Source organism: Monodon monoceros, unplaced genomic scaffold (genome assembly GCF_005190385.1).
Source record: "Monodon monoceros isolate NGI ecotype Baffin Bay Population unplaced genomic scaffold, NGI_Narwhal_1 Super_Scaffold_12, whole genome shotgun sequence".
In the NCBI taxonomy this organism is placed as follows: Eukaryota; Metazoa; Chordata; class Mammalia; order Artiodactyla; family Monodontidae; genus Monodon; species Monodon monoceros.
Genome location: NW_021703768.1, coordinates 32,087,057 through 32,110,462, shown reverse-complemented (window position 1 = coordinate 32,110,462; position 23,406 = coordinate 32,087,057). Strand labels below are relative to the sequence as shown.

General features: G+C 39.8%; 1 protein-coding gene across 3 annotated transcripts in view; it reads left to right on the top strand.

Moving 5' to 3' along the window:
- The window catches only part of LIFR (LIF receptor subunit alpha), a 91,940-nt gene extending 71,497 nt beyond the window's left edge, over positions 1-20,443 (top strand). For 2 of the 3 annotated variants that reach the window (XM_029216100.1, XM_029216101.1), the window contains exons 13-20: positions 372-585; positions 2,841-3,020; positions 5,040-5,141; positions 5,720-5,887; positions 9,891-10,052; positions 11,191-11,284; positions 12,917-12,995; positions 13,376-20,443. In XM_029216100.1, the coding sequence (XP_029071933.1) occupies positions 372-585; positions 2,841-3,020; positions 5,040-5,141; positions 5,720-5,887; positions 9,891-10,052; positions 11,191-11,284; positions 12,917-12,995; positions 13,376-13,996 (1,620 nt within the window). In that variant the 3' untranslated portion in view covers positions 13,997-20,443. The remainder of the gene's footprint in view (positions 1-371; positions 586-2,840; positions 3,021-5,039; positions 5,142-5,719; positions 5,888-9,890; positions 10,053-11,190; positions 11,285-12,916; positions 12,996-13,375) is intronic. The other variant, XM_029216102.1, reaches the window with a different exon arrangement.
- The last annotated feature ends 2,963 nt before the right edge of the window (positions 20,444-23,406 follow it).

Genomic DNA, 23,406 nt, shown 5'->3' with positions numbered 1-23,406 from the left:
AAAGCAAAAACTGTTTAAAAAAACATGATGCCATACTTTTTAATATTTTATTTTTTAAGTAGAAGAATGTTGCTCATCACTCCTTTTGGTTTAGTTCTGAAAAATATGAGGCTAAATATTTTGTTACTTAATTTTTATATTTCTGTGTGCTCTTACTGCTTACAGCAAGTGTAGTGTTTCTTCAGAATCACTTTCCTGATTTATCTCAGTGGATTTTAAATCTGTGTTGTGCACTGTTAACGACTTCATCTTTTCTAACGTTACTTTGTTAAGATTAGCAGAGTGTCCAGTTTGGACTCGATGGCCTTGCCTTGTCACATAATCGCTCCTCGCAGGTTTTTATAACAGAATTTATTTTTCTGTTTCTGTAGCCTTTACCCATTAATGAAGCTAATGGAAAAATACTCTCCTATAATGTATCATGTTCGTCCGACGAGGAAACACAATCCCTTTCTGAAATTCCTGATCCTCAACATAAGGCAGAAATACAACTTGATAAAAGTGACTACATCATCAGTGTGGTGGCAAAAAATTCTGTGGGCTCATCGCCACCTTCTAAAATAGCTAGTATGGAAATTCCAAATGGTGAGTACTTAAGATAAAAGCAGTATATAAGAACAAGAAATTAAGGTGCAACATTTGGAAGGTGTTGCTTGCTCTCATAAATGCCAGCTTTCTTCTCGTATACCCTGCTGCTCCTGATGCGTACGGAGGAACAGGCAGATTAATGTCACGTGTTGACGTTGAGAGGCAGCAGTCATTAATATTGACTTGAAGCATCTACACGGATGGATAAAATATTACTAAACCCAGTTACTTTAACACGTAATGTTGTAGAGTTATGGTAGTGGACTTTACTCTTAGAAATATCTTAACAGTTTATTCAGATACCATTTTCACATATCTCCCCAAGACCATGACAGTTGATACTTAGCCAGCTGGGCTATTTTCAAACTGTGAGGCAGGAACAAATACTCATTTTAAATGGCAGCTCTGTTGATAAGGCATTCTTTATTAATAGGAATCCTTTACTGATAAGAAATTCTTCTTAAAGTCTAAATTAGATCTTCAGTGTAAGCTTTAAGAAAACAACTGCAGTGTAATTTTAAAATTCCTTAGTGCCCCCCTGTAAATTTGATGGATTACCAGTGCCTAGTCCATTCCTCCTTAGCTGCCTTGACAGCTTTTTGAGTCACAAGTTTTCAGTGGCCACTCCTGCCTCTTCTAGTTAACTCCTCTTCTGAGTCATTCCCTGGTCCCCCTTGCTATCCCACACTAATATGGGAGCACCTTTCTATGACTACCCACTCGGAGAGGCAGAAAATTTGGTCCGGTTTGGGTCTTAAGTATCTTTCCAGTTCTTGCTTGAGGCAGTGTCTTACTGCTTGTTATGTAACTGGTTCTTCATTTCAGTCAGTTGTGGGCACATCAGAAGGAAGGAATTGGGGACACGCCGTACATTCTGAGACACACAATATCGTCCAGAGCCCAGATAGCAGTGCATACCGTAGAAGAGAGGTCTGCAGGTAGTGGTATGGAGTCAAAAGGAAGAAAAGGGAGAGAGATGTGAACGCCCATAGCAAGATAACCTGCTGATTTAAATTAGGTATTTAATGGCTCTCACTATGTTATCTTTTAATTCAAGAACTATATTCCTACCTTTTCTGTGTGTCCATCAGGACACAGTAATTTACAGAACTAACAATGGTCTGGCTATCAGCTTCCAGACAGTTACTGCAGCTTGGAACAAATCATTGTTCCTTGAGGATTTCCCGACTCAGAGGCCTTGCAGCCTCAGCGCAGGTTACCTTGTGGATTTTTAGTCACATTGAGTCAAGAAGCTGTCATATCCGAAGTCTTCTGTATTCCCAGCCAAGTTGTGGTCTTGTGTCTAGTAGTAGTTGCTTATGAATGCAAATTTTGTTCAAAAAACCTTTCCATGGCTTTTTACTGAACCCTTAAATATACATCAGTTAGAGAAATTACTTCTTTCCCCTATTTCTTGGAAAATTTCCCTCTCCCGTTGGCCACGCTGTCCTAACCCATGCTAATTCCTCACCCCCAACCTTGGGCCTCCCTTATCGCCTAGGCTGAGATCTGGCAGGATGAGGAAACCAAACCTCAGCATGGCCCCCTTCTGCCAGCCTCTGCACCTCACCCATCCGTGCTCGCGGATGCTTTCCCCTCTCTGCCCACACCGACCATCCCATCCCACCTCACCCCACAGCATTTCATCACTGTCGTGTCTCCACAATGCCTTCAGCCCACCCATGGGGTAGCAGTCTCCCTTGAAAGGAAGAGAGGGGCTGGCCCACCCACTCATTCACTGCATGGCATCGTGCTCCTGCTTTGCATGACCTGTGCTCAGGGCTGGAGTTGCAGGCACAAGCCCCCGTCTGCTCTCGTGGAGCTCACACCCACAGTGGACGAGGAGACGGGGGATTCTGACACCCACACGTGTTCTTCACCAGCCTCCCGCCTGCTTCTCCCCCCCGCCCCCGAGCTGCCATGCCACCCTCTAGTGCCTGTATTCCCTCTGCCCCATCCTTCATGGCTCTTGATCCTCGTGTCCCGGCCCAGTTATGTCACTGCCTGATCCTAGGTGCTTTTTCACTGTTTTTTTTCCAGCTGCTGAGTTAATATATATGCACAGGTAATTGCCCTAGTTAAAACGAAAACAACAGAGCAGCACTTCTAAACTTTGCTAAAGGTTTATCTAGTTTAGCACTATTTTGCAGTGTCTGCACGGTAAAGTGATTTTTATAACTCTTGCCCATTTTCATGAGATGTACCTTAAAACATTATTTTTAACACTGGTAAAATATCCTTCTTTCTTGAAGATGATCTCAAAATAGAGCAGGCTGTTGGAATGGGAAATGGGATTCTGCTCACTTGGAATTATGACCCCAACGTGACTTGTGACTATGTAATTAAATGGTGTAACTCATCTCGGTCTGAACCCTGCCTCATGGACTGGAAAAAAGTCCCTTCAAACAGCACTGAAACTGTAATAGAATCTGGTGAGTGTCTCGCAATTAAAGTTCTTTAAAGATATTTTTTAAATTTACTTTTTATTGGGGTAACGTTGGTTTATAACATTATGTAAGTTTTATGTGTACACCATTATGTTTCTACTTCCGTATACACTACAGCATGCTCCCTACCAAAAAAATGTTTTTAAAAAGAGCAACATATGGAGTGACTGTTTGCAATGCAGTGACTGTTCCCCTCACCGCTGGGCTGGGTGTGGATTGGTTTAACTTTTCTGGAAGGCAGTTTGTGGCAGTATGTGTGTGAAACGACTCATAGGCTTTGATCTAGTCATTGCTTGTCTAGGGGTTTATTCTAAGAAATAATCCGAGAGCAGCACAGATTTACACCTGAGTGTTCAACACAGCATTATTTATAATTGTAATGATGTCACTCACCATCCTTTTGCCCTTGTTTGCCCAGGGCCCAGGTTACTGAGCACAAAGGACTTGAGAATAATCAGAATGGACTGGGGCAGGGTGGAGTGATGTGAAGAGGCGTCTCTTTAGATGGAATATCTGGGATGTGAGGTTAAGCTGAGACCTGTAGGATGAAAAGGAAGACTTTTGATGCTGAGGCAGGTGAACAAAGGCCCTGTAGTAGCTCAGAAGACAAAGGCTCCGAGAAGTTGGGTAACTTGCCCAAGGTCACAAAACTAGTATGTGATCACACCAGGATTTAACTTTAAAGCAATTCAGAGCTTTAAGTGGCTGCTAGGACAGGGTGTGGACAAAACCTGCACGTTTCCTGTTCCTTTCTTATTCAGTCACCCACTCTTTCAACTATCCTCTCTCTTTTATGATCTCAAAACACATTCCTGATGCTCTAACCCCTCAGGCTCTTTTTCTTTTTCAGGTGGAAGAACCCTATAGAATTTTGGTATGCATAATCGTAATATAAAACTAGGTACAGGTTTACTAACATACATGTGGTGTAAAATCAGAACCTCAAGTATACTTGTTCCCCCCAGCAAAAGTTGCAGAGTGATTTTAGAGGTAACCATCTCACTTTTGAGCCTGAAGACCACTGGTGTTCTGAATCCGGGACCAAGTGCTTTAACCACACTAGAATAATTGTATTCCACAAATTAAATGCAATCCCATAGGCTGCCATTTTCCCCCCAGGCAGTGTCTTTTTCCTTGATCACTGCAGGTGAGCTACTAAGTACCCTTCAAGGCTCTGTTCAAACGTCACTTCCTGGTGGCTTTTTCTGATCTTCTTAGGCTCACTTGGTCCCTCATTGAAGGGGCCACAGGCTCTGTGATAGATCCCTCTAGTCTAACACAGGGTCTTACGGTTACCCCTCCTCATCTGTCCTGCCACCTCTCTGCCAACTGCTCCAGGCCAGGGGCCTTGTTATACATCCACCTCTGTGGTCCTAACACTTTACACGTTGCATTGTATCGAGGAGGCATTTAAAAGTGATTAACTTTGATCGAAGTTAAGGTGCTTCTCTTCTATGTCTTGTGGAGTTAAGTCAAGGGCACTAAATGCTGATGCTGTAAAGAGGAATAGACTCTATGGCCCATTTCCTTTAACACTGAAGTGTCCAACTAGAGTGGACATTTTAGTATCTGCTTCTTGGAACAAGGGAAGAGCAGTGGGTTCTTTCCAACCCACAGATAACACTAGTTAGGGAAGGGCTTTTTCAGAGGCATGACATGGGCCTGGGATTGGTTAGAAAACTGACCCTAGACCAAATCTGGGAAGAAGTTGTCATTGCTTAATTTGAAGGAACAAAATGAAAACCTTGATTACCATTTTTGCCCTTCAAGGTGATGTCATGTTATAATACTAAACTTTTCATTACAACAGAAGTGAGTTTAATTCTTATTGAGTCAGTTTTCACTCTGAATATTTACCAATTTTGAAAATGTGGATTTTCTGTAACCTTTTTAAAATTAGTTTTGGAAATTTCAAAGTGAGTTATTATAAATTTGATATTTCTAAAATAGATATTCATAGTAATATGTACTTAGGAACGTTTACTGGTTGTGTTCATCTTATAGATCAGTTTCGACCAGGTGTAAGATATAATTTTTTCGTGTACGGGTGCAGAAATCAAGGATATCAATTACTACGTTCTATAATTGGATATGTAGAAGAATTGGGTAAGTTAAATGGGTAAGTTTTCTTAGCGTTCAAGGTAATATGAGAAATTATAAAACAACATCAGTTTTCAGATTGAATTCTAAAAATAGGTTGAATTGAGATGTTTATTAGTACAAGGAAGAAAAATAATTTGTATGATAACTGTAAAATTATAATTACTTATTTTTCATTTGTTTCATGTTTATGTTTCATAATTTTACTGTTGTCATTAAGAAAATTAAATCTTAATTTGGACGTCAAAAATATTTAATTTACACTTACACAAAGTTTTAAGACTATTAACTTATTCAAGACTATCAGTAAAGAGGGGAAGTGTGAGTAAAGCCTATTCTAGTAGCCATTTAAAGATTTTGCATAGGTTACCTCCCTAGATATGTTTTATGTGTGAAAGTTGTAAGTTCTGCCTTTGTATCTTCACAGCAAAAGTGCTTGTGATAATATCTGTGAAAGTTTATGATTAAATAAAGTTCTGATTACAAGTTTAGCTGTTTTTGAGGCTAGAAATCTCATTAAACCTTAATGTCTTGCTCTGTATTAGTAAACCCTCCTTTAGCTATTGACTTTTTTCCTTTTACAGCTCCAGTTGTTGCACCAAATTTTACTGTTGAGGATACGTCTGCAGATTCGATATTAGTGAAATGGGAAGAAATTCCTGTGGAAGAGCTTAGAGGCTTTTTAAGAGGGTATTTATTTTACTTTGAAAAAGGAGAGAGAGACACATCTAAGATGAGGGTTTTGGAATCGGGTAAGTAAATTACTAGAATAAGTATACTGTTTCTTAGAAGTTCTTTATTAACTACAAAAAAAAAAAAAAAAGAGGAGGAAAGAAAAAAAAGAAGTAAAGAAGCTACTGAGTAGTTTATTCAGACTTCCAGAATGCTCTGAAAAATAAGGAAGGGAAAATGCAGTCATTTGATGAATATGAGATTTTAAAGATTTTATTATGTGATCAATGGCATGTAGTCTTTCAGAAATCATTTAAATCATTTATTCCGAGGCCTTTGATTGTGAGCCCCACAGGACAGAGAGCATCTCTCTAATCTTGCCTGATCTATAACATAGCATCTTATGAAGGTTACTTTAAAAAAAAAAAAAAAGAGGTCTGGGCTTCCCTGGTGGCGCAGTGGTTGAGAGTCCGCCTGCCGATGCAGGGGACACGGGTTCATACCCCGGTCCGGGAAGATCCCACATGCCGCGGAGTGGCTGGGCCCATGAGCCATGGCCGCTGAGCCTGCGCGTCCAGAACCTGTGCTCCGCAACGGGAGAGGCCACAACAGTGAGAAGCCCGCGTACCGCAAAAAAAAAAAAGGTCTTCCTGTACTTACACTAATGAAGGAGAAAACTCAGGAACCTAAAGAATGGCTTCAGAGTCTCCTTTTATCTGACAAAGAGCCATCCACACAGTTAGCCACGACCTTAATGAGCTACGAAACTTAATTGATTTGATTGGGGATGTGTGTATCTATTAAATCTTAAAAAGTACAGTTAGTCCTTGACAAGTGGTAAGTGTATGTCCACAGACCTTTGAGAATCCTCAAATTTACAAATACAGAAATGTTTGTGCAGACTTTGGGCTTTAAACCCTAAATTACATTTCTGTTGGAAGCCAGATGATTTTTATTCATGGCTGAACAACACAAGCGTATCATCTCTTCAATTTGAAAGCTTTTATTTTCCTTAATGACCTTTCCTTGGAAAGAAACCATTTTAATTATAATATTTAATGCCTGACAAGTAGAGAACAACAACGCCACAGGGAGATGCTGACCAACTGGGCATTAGCTTAGTCACGTCCCGAGAGCAGCTGCGTAAACATGAGCCTCCCACAGACCACTAAGTTCTGCATTTCCTGAACCTTCAAAGTTGAGGGAAACCCTAAATATCAGATCCTGCAAACATCCAGACTCTAGTGTCATTTCCCTCAGGTGCTCAGAAATTTTACACTTGAACCAGTTCAAATTCTAACATGTAGACTTCTAGTTAGGGTGGATTGGTCACTAAAAGTTAGAGCAAAATAGAGAAAAAAGAACAACAATGCATAAAGCCACAAAGACACAGAGAACTGGAGAGGCACAAAAGAGGATTTGGAAACGCTGGGTGTGGAAGTGGGCCGAGTGACCTAGAGGAGTGGAGGGCGGGGCAGTCTAGGTGGACCGTTGGGCATCAGTGAGAAGTAATTTGGTTCATTCTGCAGCACCAGAAGTGGAGGCCAATGGTTAGGATGAATCTGGGCTGAACAGCGGGAGTTGATTGTAAGTCTGTAAGGAGCAGTTAGAACCCCCAAGTCCTACACCAGCTTCATGTAGCTCATGTGAGTGCTCTCTCCCCTGCATGAGAACAAGAGGTTTATTCTGGACCAGAGAGCTTCCAGACAAGGGATACTGTAGCAAACCCTGTGACTCTCCCTCTTCCTCCTTCCCATCTGCTTCATAGGACATCTTCAGCTAGGCCTGTTTTCTGGGCAGGAGATGAGAGGATTAGAGTAAGTGGTTCCTGAGGAAAGACATAAAAGGTGCTGATATTTGGGGGATTATCCCAATGAAAAGCCAGGAACCCACCTGGTCATTCCTCATCCATGATATAAGTGAAGCCCACCCCCCAGTAAACCCCACCTATGTACACCAGGCTTCCAGTGAGCCTTTTAGTGGCTCACTCTCGAACATGACGAACAACCAGGGGTAACCAGATGATTGACAAAGCTTCTAACCTGAAAGACAGACACCAGGAGAAACCAGAGGAAATGGATGCAATGTGGGAAAACAGAGAAATTTAAAACAAAACTATCCTTGGATAGTTGACGTATACTGTATTTATTGAAAAGACATGATGTTATAAAAAGGAACAAACAGAAGACAGTTAAGAATTCCTCAGAATTAAAAATGTGATCAAAGAAATTTTTAAGGAATTAAATACAAGTGGAGAAATTAAATGAAAAATGGGGAAATTCTTCTGAAATTGAGACAAAGGCAAAGGAGAAGACTTGGAGGTAAAAGATTAGAAAGTTGGAGTTTGAGTCAAAGACCTGCACTGTCCTCCTTTATAAGAGTTAAGAGAGAAGAGTGGAATGGAAAGAGGGAAATTATCAAAGTAATAGCACAAGAAAAAAATGTCCCAAAACTGAAAGACCTCAGTATATACAGTAAAAGGTGCCATTAAACACACAGTAAAATAAATAGAGAAAAAGATCTGTGCTGAAGTATGTCACCATGAATTTTCAGAGCACCTGATATATAGAGAAAAAATCCTAGAAACAATCAGAAAAGCATCTCTTGTGCAAGGATCAAGAATAAGAATGGTAGCAGGCCTCTCAACAATGTACCAGATACTAGAAGATATCGCAGCTACATCTTCAAAGTACTGAGTGAAAATTATTTTCAACCTTAAATTCTGTACTCAGCCAATCTATCTACAGATACAGTAGTATCTGTACTACTGTCTATGAGTGTAGAATGAAGACCTCTTTAGACATGGAAGGCTGCACATATTACTTCCCCCATGTATCCCTTCTCCAGAAGCTCCTAGAAGAGTGTGTGTCAATACGAGGAAATAGTGGGGCAGGGAGTTCTAGGATGAGAGCACCTAGAAGACTTCCAGTCCAGAGCAGACGCCCCGGGAAGCAGCCTGGGGGGAGTGGGCCGCAGCTGGGGGAAGCAGCGGCCCTGGGATGTTGTTGTTTTGGACCACATGGAAACTTGTATGGAATATTCATTGGAGGGTGTTGGACGGATCAGTAATTGGTACATTAAGCAAATAAGGAAGAAAAGCAGTTATAACAACAGAAAAATAAGAAAGGAAACGTGATCATGCCAAGCAGTTTGTCTTAGTAGCAATTTGTATTTACATGATCACTACAGTGTGAACACTGAAGTTACCAAATTTTTTGATGTTTCTCTATGAATGATGTGGGCTCGAGGGGAGAAGGGGTAGTGGTTGTGTGTTAGAGCTAATGTCTAATATTTAAAAATCAAGCACTGCCAATTTAAGTTTATTTCAAAATATGGAAGTCAGTACCCAAAGAGACCGGTAGCTTGATTTTGAAGTGATTGTTCGTGGTGGGGAAAGATGCTGGCGGGAAACCGCTACTTTTTGTTTTTAGCCATATAGTACGACTTAGTTTTAAACTATTAAACTGCATTTTTTTGGTTAAAATTTAAAAAATAATTTAACAATTTAAACAATTCTCCACATTTCCTTTCAAAATGGTTCAAGGGCGTCCTCTCTAATCTCTCATTTGAGAACTCAGATGCACTGCCTCGTTTCCTGCGTGGTTTGAAGCGATCTCTGTTGATTTATGATCTCGCTTCCTTGAGTTTCTCGCTTGACTCACAGGCATGATCAGCCTGAGTGACAGTGTCCCTGCCCCAGTGAGTTTTGGTTGCGGTGGGTTTTCATGCTCTTAGTAAAAGAAAAAGAAGAGACTTTTATTGATTGCCTGCTATAGGCCAGGTATTATTCTAGAGAATGTGCACGAAAACTTCACAGAGCCCTGAGAGCTAAGTCATGATATTCTATTTCATAGTTAGAGAAACTCAGGTTCAGAGGCATTTAAATAATAGGTACAGATAACATAGCTACTACCTGGCAGAGGTAGAACTTGAACATGGCTCTGGCTGGCTCCACGGGCCTTGGCCCTGGAGGCGACCAGCATTCAGACTCATTTAAAAAGGATGTGAATGTGACAGCTTTGAGTAACCATGTGATTAAGATGGTATAGAGATCAGTAATAATCTTCTTCACTTTAAAAATAGGTCGTTCTGACATAAAGGTTAAGAATATTACCGACATATCCCAGAAGACACTGAGAATTGCTGATCTTCAAGGTAAAACAAGTTACCATCTGGTCTTGCGAGCCTATACAGATGGAGGAATGGGGCCAGAGAAGAGCATGTTTGTGGTGACAAAGGAAAATTGTGAGTTAAATGTTGTCATCGAGTTGCTTTCCGAACTTAAGTGCATTGTATTTCCAGTGATTTTTGTTTATATAGGAATGCCCCTTTTTAAAATTTCATATTTTGTTACACTTTTATAGTGGGTGGAGGGCAGTACTGAAAGGCCATGAGATATTCATATTTATTCTTACCAGTTATTGCCTAATGCGTACTTAAGAAATTAATGAATTAAGGGTACCTCTGAAGTCTAGAGTTCTAAATTCATGTTGAACTTATATAACGGTCAACTGGTTTAAAATTTTTTTTACCCAAAATATTCTGTGATTTTTGGCATATCCAGGGAAGAGTGTAAGAAATAGCCTTAAAAAAAAGCATAGGGCTTCCCTGGTGGCGCAGTGGTTGAGAGTCCCCCTGCCAATGCAGGGGACACGGGTTCGTGCCCCGGTCCGGGAAGATCCCACATGCCGCGGAGCAGCTGGGCCCGTGAGCCATGGCCGCTGGGCTTGCGCGTCCGGAGCCTGCGCTCCACAACAGTGAGAGGCCCGTGTACCGTCAAAAAAAAAACAAAAACAAAACAAAACAAAAAAAAGCATAAAGCACAACACTCATAAATTTGAGATGGAAATTAGAGAAGAGTGATGGACTTGACTAGCTTGTCAACAGCAAAGAACTTTCATTTGATCACGGGCTTATTCTCTAGCCCTGGGCTGGAGTTCATACATGCCCTTAAATAAAGGACCATGTAGAGATGGTTCTCAGCTGGGGGTGATTTTGCCTCCTAGGGGACAGTTGGCAGTGTCTGGTGACAGTTTTGGTTGGTGCTACTGGTATCTGGTCATTAGAAGCCCAAGGATGCTGTTAAACTTCCTACAATGCATGTGACAGCCTCCTCCCTGCAAAGCACACAAGAAAGAAGTATCTGCCCTAAGATGTCAGTAGTGCCAAGGTAGAGGAACACTGCTCTGAAGAATTTAAGTGTTAGTATAAAAATTATTACAATACTTTTTAAGATTATATTTTAATAGTTTTTCAGTTTCCCTGGAGCAGTTTGGATTTTTTTTTCAAATAATCTGCTGACTTAAATATCTTATAATGCGAATTTATTCTCTGGTTCATACTAAAAATATTGATTTGAATATGTACAACATTCTCTTTTCAGCTGTGGCATTGATTATTGCCATTCTCATCCCAGTGGCAGTGGCTGTCATTGTCGGAGTGGTAACGAGCATCCTTTGCTATCGGAAACGAGAATGGTAATGATTTACCCTTGCTGTTTTGTTCTTAAGGGCATGATTATTTAGTTTATGTGTTAAAAAGTAAGTACAACTTTTTGGTGGAAACAAGGTAGTAAAAAATATTTGTATTGGTCAGAATTAATATTGGAATTAACATTAGGCAAGAACATGGCACATTATTTAAAGGTTTTAAAATTTACAAAGTAAAAGTATAAATTTTTCCCTACTATATTTACTAATTAAAGTAATAGCAGTTGTACTAAAAAAATATTTATAGGCATAAATAGATCAATAGCTATATGCAAGATTAAATGTAGTTTAATGATTGAGGTATCACTTGTCCTGGTGACCTATTTAGAAAATCTGGTCATTTATTCAACAAATAAGAATGACCCCTCCCATGTGAAGGGGGACATAGTGGTGAACTAAAATAAGAATGGTCATTAGAATTATAGGATAGTGGGGAGGATGGACGTGAAACCCATAAGCATTTAATAAATATATGGGTACAGATTGTGAGTGGGTGCTAGGAAGGACACGGGCGGCATGAGGAGAATAGCGGGGAATCACGTCACAGGAGGTGGTCAGGCTTCCCTGTGGACGTTCCACTGCAGCAGGGTCCCAAAGGGGAAGGAGAGGGAGAGAATGTGCCAGGCAGAGAGAATAGATTCTCTGAGGGCCCAGAAACTGGAAAGAGCTTGATCTTCTGGAGAAAGTGAGAAGTGTGTGTCCCGGTGCAGCAGCGGAGGGAGTGGTGTGAGCTGAGTGAAGTGAGGTAGGGTAAGCGCGGGGCTCGGGAGAGAGTGCCTCGTGGTCAGCCAGCAGGAGCTGTCCTGGGCTGGGCTTGTGGCACCTGGCTATGTTCATGCATAGACTGTCCTCACTGGCCTTAAAAAGGCCGTCATTCATGATAAAGAAGAGAATGTACTCTAGCAATCCTGGCTTATAAATCAAAATAGTAACAGTTTAGAACCGTAGAATACCCTGTTTGGTAACCATATTCTCATTACCCAAAATCACATTTTAAAAATGATTTCAATACAAAAAAAAAGATAAAGTTAGGAGATAGTTTAGAAGTTAGAGCATTTCGGACTTACATTAACAACATTTCTTTTTCCTGCAGGAATTTCAAATAATAAAGGTTTTTTAACAGCTATACATATGATAGGGCACTAAGCAAATTTCCTTTTTGTTTGTGTTTAGTTTTTGCTCAAGATTGATAGCCTTCCTTTTTCTGATAATCCAGAGCCTGTTTTGAGCAGTAGAGAACTACATAATGCAAACATGTTCCCAAGTAGTTGACTGTCTACAGTATGAATATTTTGGCCATGAGTAATGCCCGTATTTGACTTTTGACTTGATAGCACAATCACCATTTTAATTCTTTGCTTTCCATTTCCATAAGATACATAAGACACTGTAGTTCTAGGAATAGAAGTACTGTTTCTGCTTTTCAGATAGGAACCTCTCAGTGCATTATATTGAAAGCTCTAGTGACTGATCACGCTGAAAATGATCTTCCATTTTTATCTCAGATATTCATTAGAGTATTCATATGAAACGTCAAAATAAGCCTGATAACTTATTAACTTATTTATTGTCTAATTGATAATCTTATTATTAAATGTACTTAATCATCTTTATTTAAAGGATTAAAGAAACCTTCTACCCTGATATTCCAAATCCAGAAAATTGTAAAGCTTTACAGTTTCAAAAGAGTGTCTGTGAGGTAATCCTTTATTTTCTTACGTTTACCTTTGAAGTACTGACTTCCCTTTTTAGTTTTTTGTGAAGAGTTTTTAACATGTCAGTGTCATCCAGAGTAAAATGTATTGAGAAAATAGCAGTGCTTGAACTGCTGAACTTCTAAAATTATTAGTTTTAAATTGTTTGTACATGGTCTTTTCTTTCACTACTATTAAGACCAAGGAAAATTACTGATATGTAGAAAAGAAAGTAGCTTTGCTCTAGTATGCACTACAGAATAGTAGAGACACATTTTTATGAGCAACTGTGAAAAACAATATAAAATAATGCTGCTTTTTGTAGGAGAGGCATTGCAGCAGCGTTTCGTGGCATCCTAATCCCTGTTTTAAAACTTATTTCTAGGGAAACAGCGCTCTTAAAACATTGGAAATGAATCCTTGTACCCCAAATAATGTCGAGGTTCTGGAAACTCGATCAACAGTTCCTAAAATAGAAGATACAGAAATAATTTCTCCAGTAGCTGAGCGTCCAGAAGATAACACTGATGTGCAACCGGAAAACCATGTGGTTGTATCCTATTGTCCACCGGTCATTGAGGAAGAGATAGTGAACCCAGGAGCGGATGAAGCCGGAGGGGCCTCACAAGTCATTTACATTGACATTCAGTCCATGTACCAGCCTCAGGCAAAACCAGAGGAAGAACCCAAAAATGACCCTGTAGCGGGGACAGGCTATAAGCCACAAATGCACCTCCTCGTTACTTCTACTGTAGAAGATCTGGCTACAGATGATTTAGACAAAAGTGCAGGTTACAGACCTCAGGCAAATGTAAATACTTGGAACTTAGTATCTCCAGACTCACCTAGGTCCACAGACAGCAACAGTGAAATTGTCTCTTTTGGAAGTCCATGCTCCATTAACTCCCGGCAATTTTTGATTCCTCCTAAAGATGAAGATTCTCCTAAATCTAATGGAGGAGGCTGGTCCTTCACAAACTTTTTTCAGAACAAACCAAACGATTAACAGTGTCTCCCTGTCACTTCAGTCTACCATCTCAATGAGCTCCTGTTGCCGGGTCAGCACTGGCATTCATTGGAGGGATCCTGTGAAGTGTTGCTAAGTGAGGTGGACTTCACTCATGCAAGTTACACTGAAAGTGTTAATGTGCTTCTGATGTGGTCTCAAAGCCAAAACACAGTAACTCAGAAATTCAGTGCACACAACTCACAGTTTGGAGCTATTTGTGATTCGAGCCAAAGAATTCTCACATTGCTTTACCTTTAGGAAGCATTTCAATAACGGATACTGCCTGGTCCATACGTGCAAAACAAATCCCACAGCAACTGTATTCTGTTCTGTTGTTCATCAGGTTTTCTCATGCATATACCTTATGGAATTGTAGGCAGATTTGCAGGCAAGGGAGAAAAATGTCAGAGTAACAGATGAAGTTTATTTGCCTGACATTTGCTCCATTCTAGATGAAAAACAAGCACAGATTTTAAAACTTTTAACATTATTCTCTATCCACAGCATTTAAGAAAACTAATATAATTTTTAATGTATCAACAGCAACACCTGTTTAGTGTTTTGTTTGATAAAGTATGTTGATTTCTGTGCCTACTGTATAATGGTTACCAAACAGTTTTCTCAGGGGTACAAACTTGGAAAACAAGCGTGACACTGACCAGCTCAAATCAGAATCATGTTTTCTTGCTTTAGAAGATTTTTCACACCATTCCATTATTTTTTAGCTTTTATGCTAGCTTCCTTTATTAGGTTGCCCTAATATTTAAAACTAAGTTTCTAGGACTGTAGATCTTAAGATTTTTTAAAAATTCATTGTTTTGTTTTTTGGTGACAGTGTCAGCTTTATAAATATATGAGCAAATTCAGTATTCCTCATAAGCATGTAATTCCAGTGACTTACTATTTGAGACGACTACTAAGCAATATCTGGCGGCATTAGCCGTCTGTATAGTTCGGATTGGCCTCAGTCCCTCCTGAGAAGACCACGCTTTGAGCCCCGGTTGCCCAGGCAGTGACGACCTCTGACACCTCCTAGCAGGTGTTCCTCCTCACTGTGCATCTTAGCAGTTCCTCCCTATTAAAGGGTCATCAGTCCAGACTATCTGATTCAGTCCTCAGATTTTTACATGTAAAACTAAAAAGATAATGCTTCTTATAGGGACAGTTACTCAAGGGCTATTTTATGTGGAATATCATAAGATGGCTTTGAATTCGTGGGCATACCTGTATTAAAGGTGCAGCAGTTGCTCTGGGAGTCGTCCAGAGTTGTGTCCTCACAGCATCCTCTGCCCACCACTGGTTTTCATAAGTGATGTCTAGAATGAATGTGGTTCTTGGAAAAGCAAACTGAAAATCTAAAAAGTGTATATTTTCCCTGCCCTCAGGCTGTCTATGTATTTTGAGTTAAGGCCAAAGTACTTGAGAATTTGGAAGACCTAAAGAAGTCAAGATATGCCTTTTTTTTTTTTTTTTATCATCTGAGGCTCTGTAATGTGTTTGCACATAGTGGATCAGTTATTTTTTTTCTAGCCCATAATGTATCGTTGTAAAAACCATGTTGTGGAAAAAACCCACAATAAGGGTGACAAGGGAGAAAGTCTGTTTAGGTACTCTGTTTATGAATCCTGATTTTAATTGCTAGGATTCAATTAAATTCCTGAGCTTCTTGATATATGAACATGTGGAGTGAAATACAATTAATTATGTATACAAATAGTGTAGTAAAACTACATAATAGCTCACAGAAATTTTCAACAATGAAAATTATATCAAACCAGAGCCACCTGTAAACAGTTCGCTCTTTCTTCTCATTTCTCCTGTTGGGCTCCTTCCCTTTGCTTCCACCCCAGACACTCAGACCTGGGCCTGCCTTCTCTTCCTGCAGAAGTTTGTCATTACCACACCCCTCTTGCCCCCAGCTCATGCCTTTTTCCCCATCAAAACTCACCAATCGTGTACCTCCTCTCTTTAGGATAAGTGTTGGCCAAGGTAGAAGTTTACTGATCTAAACTCCACTAACCTGAGGTAACGGGAAAAGGCCAGAAGAGATTGTTTGATCTCTGCCATTAATGCATATGCGTTTCAACTGTGACCATCTGTATCCAGAGCCCTATCTAACCTACATTATGACTCATTTGTTTGGCTAATGGTGAATATCACCGGGGCTCTTGAGTCCTATCACACCATCCAAGACTTCACAGCTTTTTCTGCAGGAAAAAGATTCAGAGTGCAGCTTACCTCTCCCCTGCCTCTGGAGATCCATACGCCAGATCACTGGGTTAATGAGAAGCAGAGTATCACTCTGTTAGTCTGGGCAGGCTCCTTATAACCTGTGATATGCTTAGAAGAGTGTGGTTTAGGTCTGAGGTCAAAACAGTTTTCCTTATCTTTTCCTGGTGAATTGAGGATTGCTAGACCTGCTCTACAGATGGGAAGGGATTACTTCCCAACCCCTGCCCCACCTGGGCACATGGGGACAGGGCGAGAGGAGGGAGCTGGGGAGAGAGAAAACACCCTCTGTCACATATCTCTGGTTGCTTGTGGCACTGGAGACCCTGGCAAACGTGCACTGTTTGTCAGTGCCAGGACCATGCACACGGGTGACAGGTGGTCTAATAGGGCCTTTCTCTGTCCAGTCACATTAGCTCCTCTCTCTGGGGGAGGGCTAACTAAAGGCTGCTTAGAAGGGGAGGCTAGATGTGTTCCCTCCAGCGCTTCCTGACTGGGAGAATAATTGGGAAACCCCTCTTTCCTGCTAAAGTTTCCAACTAGAGCCCAGTCATTGGTTAGAGAATTCTAAATGTCTGAAGCAGAAGTATATCCCATTATGTCTTGATCAGTGCTGTGTAAAGGATACATTTTCACATCTCCTACAAGCCAGTTAACTTATCAGCCAGTTTCAGATCAAGCTTCCCTTGTGAGGAATGGAGATTCTGGTGGTCATTTTGACTGCATTTCTCTTGCGAGTGGCCATCTTAAATAAACACTATTTAACATAAAAGTATTCTTGGAAGACTTAGCTAGGCTTTTGACATTAGACAGACCTTGTAAATTATGTATTGCATGGATTAGCATCCATATACGATTGAAGTCTTCAGTGTGCTGAACCTGTAGAAGCCTGGATTTGACATTATGGCCCGAGTATCTGGGTAGTTGAATTGGGTGTTTATGTGCTTAGGTGATAGAGGTGCTTTGTTCCTGCAGCTTAGACACAGAGGCAGCCATTCACGGAAAAGTTTCAGCCTCATTTTCCATACCAGCATTGCTTTCATGGTTCATGGATCTGAAGGATTGCATTTAGAACATCTACTCCTCTTGCCCTCTTGGAAACTGTGGTAAAAGTCACATTCTTAAACCTTCATGCAACTTGTATTCTTGTTGGAAATTAGTCCTGTAATTTCTTAATTGTCTTCATACCGTCCATATTTAAAGAACATTACAGGCTTTTCTGTATTTGAATAATTAGATGTAGTTTAGTGAAGGAGACTAGGGAACATTTTCTTCCAAAAGGAATTTGGAATCAATTTTATGATAGCTTGAAATGAAAGTACTCCCTAACCTGTCAATATGCAGAAAATGTTATCTCAAAGTTTTCTACTGCTCAGGCACATAACCAGGTAAAACTTTTTTTTTCTATTTAATTTTTACTGTTTTATGTTTTGAACCATGTTAAAATTTGTATATCTTTTATAAAATGCCTTTTTATCCTTATTTTGAAAGTATAAAATCGGGCATCTCGGAAGTCAAATGTAGGATCATTAGCTAATCAATGGAAGTTCAGTCAATTTTTTATTGACTGAGTTCCATCCCAGAATGTGCAGATTCAACAGAGTTTTCCTGAAAGGTGGTATGTGTCAAGATCTAGCTTGTGTAGATCTGAGACCATTGGCTTGAAGATTCAAATCTACTCTAGAAGTGACTCCACAGTTTGAGTGAAAACTTGAGAAAGACTCATGCAAAAGCATCACTAGATATCTTTCTTATTCCAACCTAATTCTAAGTGTTCACAGTATCTTTTTATTTGATGGGTACACAACGTGGGACATGTTTGTACCAACCAGGTGTTTCTAGTAAATCAACAACACATTGATGTATGCGCTTAACTGACTAGGATAAGCACTCATTCTCCTGATAAACTCTTTCTTCAAAGCATTATTTTAAACTGGTATTTCCTGCTGAAACAACGTTTCATGGTACCATGCCCATCTTTATTTTTTATATCCAGAAGAAAATCTTTCACAAAAGAGAATGAGTTGTGACTAAACCTACTGGAAATGCAGCTTTTAGACATGACCTTAGAATATCATTGTTAATGGCTTGTTTTGAATTTGGTCTATTTATACCTCCGTGGATTATGTACCAGGGCTATTAATATTTAAACCTCTTATTTCAATAGGGTGGTGAGATTTTTATTCCTTTTCAGTTAGTACTTTTGTCTTAACTATTACATGATCATATTCATGTTAATTATAATACAAAGGAACTGTTTTTAATGCTGATAATGGATTAAAGAACAACATTCTGTTCATTGAAATGTCAGGCTTTATTGTATATGGTAAAATTTCAGGGGATGTGATTTGAATATATCCAAACCCTTATAATTATGACACTGAGTCATGACAGGATTCTATTAATTTTAACCATGGGTAGCATTTGTTTCTTCCTCTATTAAGAATGTTAATATTTTGGATTATACATGTCCATGTTATCAAGAGAATTTACCTGTGCAAGACAGATTCTAACTGTGCAACATTTTTATGAAAATGAAAAGTGATGTTTTTAAGAGGGAAACTCTCTGAATTTTTTTTCCTATGTGCAAGTGCCTAGTTGAAGAAACGTAGAAACAATAAATTCAAAAGCTCTTAAATACTAACCGAATACAAAACAGTAATAACATATTACTTTTTGGTTGCTATAACTGAATACCCTAAAAACAGAGAGATGTGAATGGGGGAAAAAAATGACTGTTTAATTGCTAAGGAATTGGTTTTTATTACATTTACATATATCTTCTAAGATTGCCTTTGCAGTAGCCAATCAGAACTTTAAAACAAACAAAAACACTAACAATATAGACCTTATGCTGCACTTAAGCCAAAAATACTTTGTATACCTGACTGAATGGCTCACTTAAATGTATTGAATTTCCTTATACATTTAAAATGTACTTCCCTTAAGAATTACTCCATTTTAAATGGGTAACTTTCAATTTCTGAACTTACTATTTTTCCTCAGCATTCCGGTGGTATATTATAAAAGATCGGAAGATTTCTAGGTGGTAATGCAATTTTCATTAAAAAACATGGACAAGTTAACTGTTAGGCTTAACCTTAACATTAGTATTTTTGTAGTTGATCGTAGAAAACAGTACTGAATAATGATTTTCATAATTTTTTTTCAAATACTCTGTCCCCAGTTTGATTTTCAATACTTTTTCCCATTATTTGTGATATGTCCTTCAATTTAATTTTTTCCTTCGAACATAATGTTTCAGAAAAATGTGAATACGTTATGAATACAACACACAAAAAGAAACCCTATTCCATTCACTGTTGTGGAAGGGTAGGTATTACATGATACCCTGGGACTGGGATTTGTTTTATCCAATTATTTTCTCCAAAAGGAGCAAGGCATTTTCTTACATTTCAATTCAGAATTGCTTGAAAAAGATAGGCTTGGATAGAGAGACATCCTAAATTTGAGATGGTGCCACCTTAAGGTATGTCCAAAGGTAAAGTCATTTTAGAACACTCAGTTTTCCTAGTAGGAGTATGTTACCTTTCTTTCTCTTTCATTAGCTGGCCACAAGTCAGAGGTCCTTATAATGCTAGGAAGTTACCATTTTTTACTTTCAAAATTGCATTATAGTGAATTACTGTTTACAAAATACACATACTGTGAACAGATATAAGTTTTTGTCTTTTATAAGGTTGTTTGTAGAATGAGTGTTTTTTTTAAAGGGGATGTTATATGTTAAATATTTTCAGTTTTTTATAAATACTAGTAACTGTTTACTAATTTTTGTTTGGTCAGGTGTGTGCAAATGTAGCTGAAAGATAGGGAGAAACTGCAAATCCAGAACTGTTTCATTTTTCATTTCTTGAAACGTTACCACTACAGACTTTTTTTTTTTTAATCTGAATGATCAGCTGTGATGTTCTGTACCTAAAATCGTGCTTAATCATATCAGGAAACATTTAAATATGCATATGCAGGAAGCAGACTATAGATTGCAGTATATTTGTGTGATATTCAGTCTGATTCACAAAAGTCCGAGTTTAATATGGAATAAAACAACTCCGCTTACAGAGACGACAACTGAAGTGTTTTCTACCTTATGCAAATTTGGAGATTATGTTGCTGTTAGAAGGAAAAATTTGGACATTTTATATTGTAGAATTTCAGAATTTAGTTTCCATATCTTTTGGGAGACATGGTTAATAGCAAGAACATAGAATATAAGTAACCTATTACTAAGACACCTTAAATGTTAAACTAGTATGCTTGGCTGTTAACTCTAAAGATGTTACCTATGTTTGTTTTTAAAACATGCATGTATTTAACAATTTTATCATAGTATTGTCATGGAAAAAATAAATATATTTTCTTACAACTTACACTGACAGATTTGGGCATTATCTTGGGTTTTTTTTTTTTACTCCTGTTTTAGGCACTTAGGAGAAGTGGCTCCTGCTTTGTTGTTGTTAATACTTTTGGTTCTATCTCATAAGAATTATAGTGGTTATGAAGCAGTCACATAGGGCTCTGACTAAATTTTTAATATTTTAATATATTGCTATGCCATTGATATAATCTCCCATAAGTTTTCTTAAATCTGTATTCTATTTACCAGACAGGTTACCATAAAATAATCAGATAGTGGGGAGCCAACATTATAAAACACATACTAAATAAATACTGGCCCTTAAAGTATGGTTTTTAATTGTTCTTCTCTGAGGATAACCTAAACATTTCTTGAAATTCTAGAAATATATCAAAATGTTATTATCAAGTTTTTGAATTTGGAAATATAGTCATCGATTCAGCAAAACCTCAGTAATTTTGAAGGATGAAGTGATCTTAAATAGAATTTCATAAGGGGAGAAATTAAGTCTTCAGTCTTATGTAGCCTACGCTCACCCAGAGTAACAACTGATGTATTATGAAGAAACTGTAGACCAATTTTAAATTAACTGTGAAACACATGTGACTATTTAAGTACTATTTAAGAGCTCATACATGTGGTCTGCCCTTTATGGAGACCTCAGTGCATATCTAGTTTCCCAGATGGTGAGTTCTTGAGCCAAAATGTATAGCACCATCAACCCCAGGAAGTTTGAAAGGATCGAAAGGAGAGGAATGATGTAGTTATTAGGGGAAAGCAAAATAGAGGCGTATGAGTAATGTTTTTCATGTATGGTATTCAACATCACACTAAAATGTTAGCGTACAAACAAGTTCATTACAAAAGGCCTGTGTAAGAACTGGTTTTCAATGGCCTATACATTTGATCCATTACCCTTCCCCCGGAGTGACTAATAATAGAATTGAATTAAAAGTACTTATTCAGTCTGCAAGAACCAATGAAGCTGAAGTAACAGATGTCTTAAACTGATTTGGGATTAAACCTGAGATGACTTTTATCCCAGAGTAATTACTTTCAGATTAAAGAAACAAGAAAAGCTTTTAAGGATGATTTTGATAGAAACTGTTAAGTGGGAATCATGTTAAAATGAGTACAACTGCCGTGCATGGAGCTCGTAATTATCCATCCCCACAAGTTTGCAAGATGAGAAAGAATTTCAAGTCTCAGCTGACACTGAAACCTTTTCCCCCTGCTGTCCCCAGCCAACTTGATCTCGGCCGCAGAGCTGGGTCTTCACTCTGGACTCAGCCTTCAGAAGCAGGGCGGGTCTGGTTCTCTTCCTGGCGCTAGAGGCCTTGCACACACACCCCACCCACATTTTCCTCGAGTTGATGGAGAGGCGGGAAGCCTTGAGGAAGCAGAACATTAACACGTGGCCCTTCCTGGTCCCAAATTGCCCAAGGACCAGCGCAGACGACGCACCGTCTTCAGAGATGTACCTGGAGTCTGACTTTCTCGGTCACCTTTTGTGGCTCCTTTCCTTTTCTGTGGCTTCTGCAGGTGTCACGCCCCGGGCAGCGGCTGCCTCGTGTGAGCTGCGCAGCCCTGGCTCCCGGCCAGTTTCACCACCACTGACTACCTGGGCAACCCCCGAGAAATTCCTCCACCTCTCACCTCATTGACCTCAGCTCCGAGCTGTGGGTCTTGATCACCTACCTTTGCGCAGTTGCGGAGATGCCAGGTAGCGGACACAACGCTCCCGACAGAACAGATGTCGGGTTGTTACACGCTCCTGTATCCCTTGAGAAACCTCAGGAGCACCTCGGACTTTCTGACCAGCACCTTAAAGATGTAAATGCCTTAAAACTGGCTCAGATGCGCCTTAGGTTAGTGACATCGCTCAGGTACCCAGAGGGGAGTTAGCCAGCAGGAGGCCTGCTAATTAAAGCACGGGATCTCTTCCCATGGGACCGGATGCTGTAGGCTTCACCTTTCTTCACTTGGGTAACTTCCGGTCTCCGTCTAAGCGGCGCTGCCAGAGTAAGTCTTTCCAGGCTCCTGGGAGCCCCGTCGTCTGCCTTCCCAGCGCGCCCACCTCTCCGCGGTCTGAGCACACTCCTAAGGCTTCGGTTGATAGCAGGAGTCGAACGGCTGCATCCACAGAGCTTAGCGTAGTGTCCGTCGCATCACGAGTGCTTGATGAATATTCTTTAAACAATTGCGCCTTGAAAGAAAAAGCAGTTTAATATGTTTCCGTAGATATTAGAAATATTATCTTACAGAGAGGTGACACGCCTGTGGAAGAGTCTCCAAGGATGGAAAGACAGGGCAGTCCTCGTGGAGCTGGCATGCCTCGGAAGAGGAAGGAGTCTTCCCAGGTCATCTGGGAGAAGATCCTGCTGTTCATGGTAGATGCTCCAGTATTTGTTGCATGCAGCTACCCTTTGTTCTCCTCAAAGGAGATTTGCCGTCATCCTGTTATCTCTTTGACAGGAGCAGATAGGGGATAAATGGGCTTTATTGGAAGTGACCACAGGTTAGGGCCCTTCTCCCACCCACTGCCCATTCCCCACCTCTTCCCGCTTTAAAATGTATTTCACCCTCTCTGTCGGAGTTCTCTCCATCCTTCCTGCAAAGTGACAATTTGCATCATCAAGCGATTCGTTCCTGCCCGCATCTCTCTCTCCCCAATCGCATATCTGCTTCTCTAGGAGACAATCCTTGCCCCATCTCCCAGGCATTTACTTGATGGGCAGGTGCCCTGGTACTTGCTGCAGGCTGCACTGGGCTATAGTCTCGTACTCCACCCAGAACTGACACA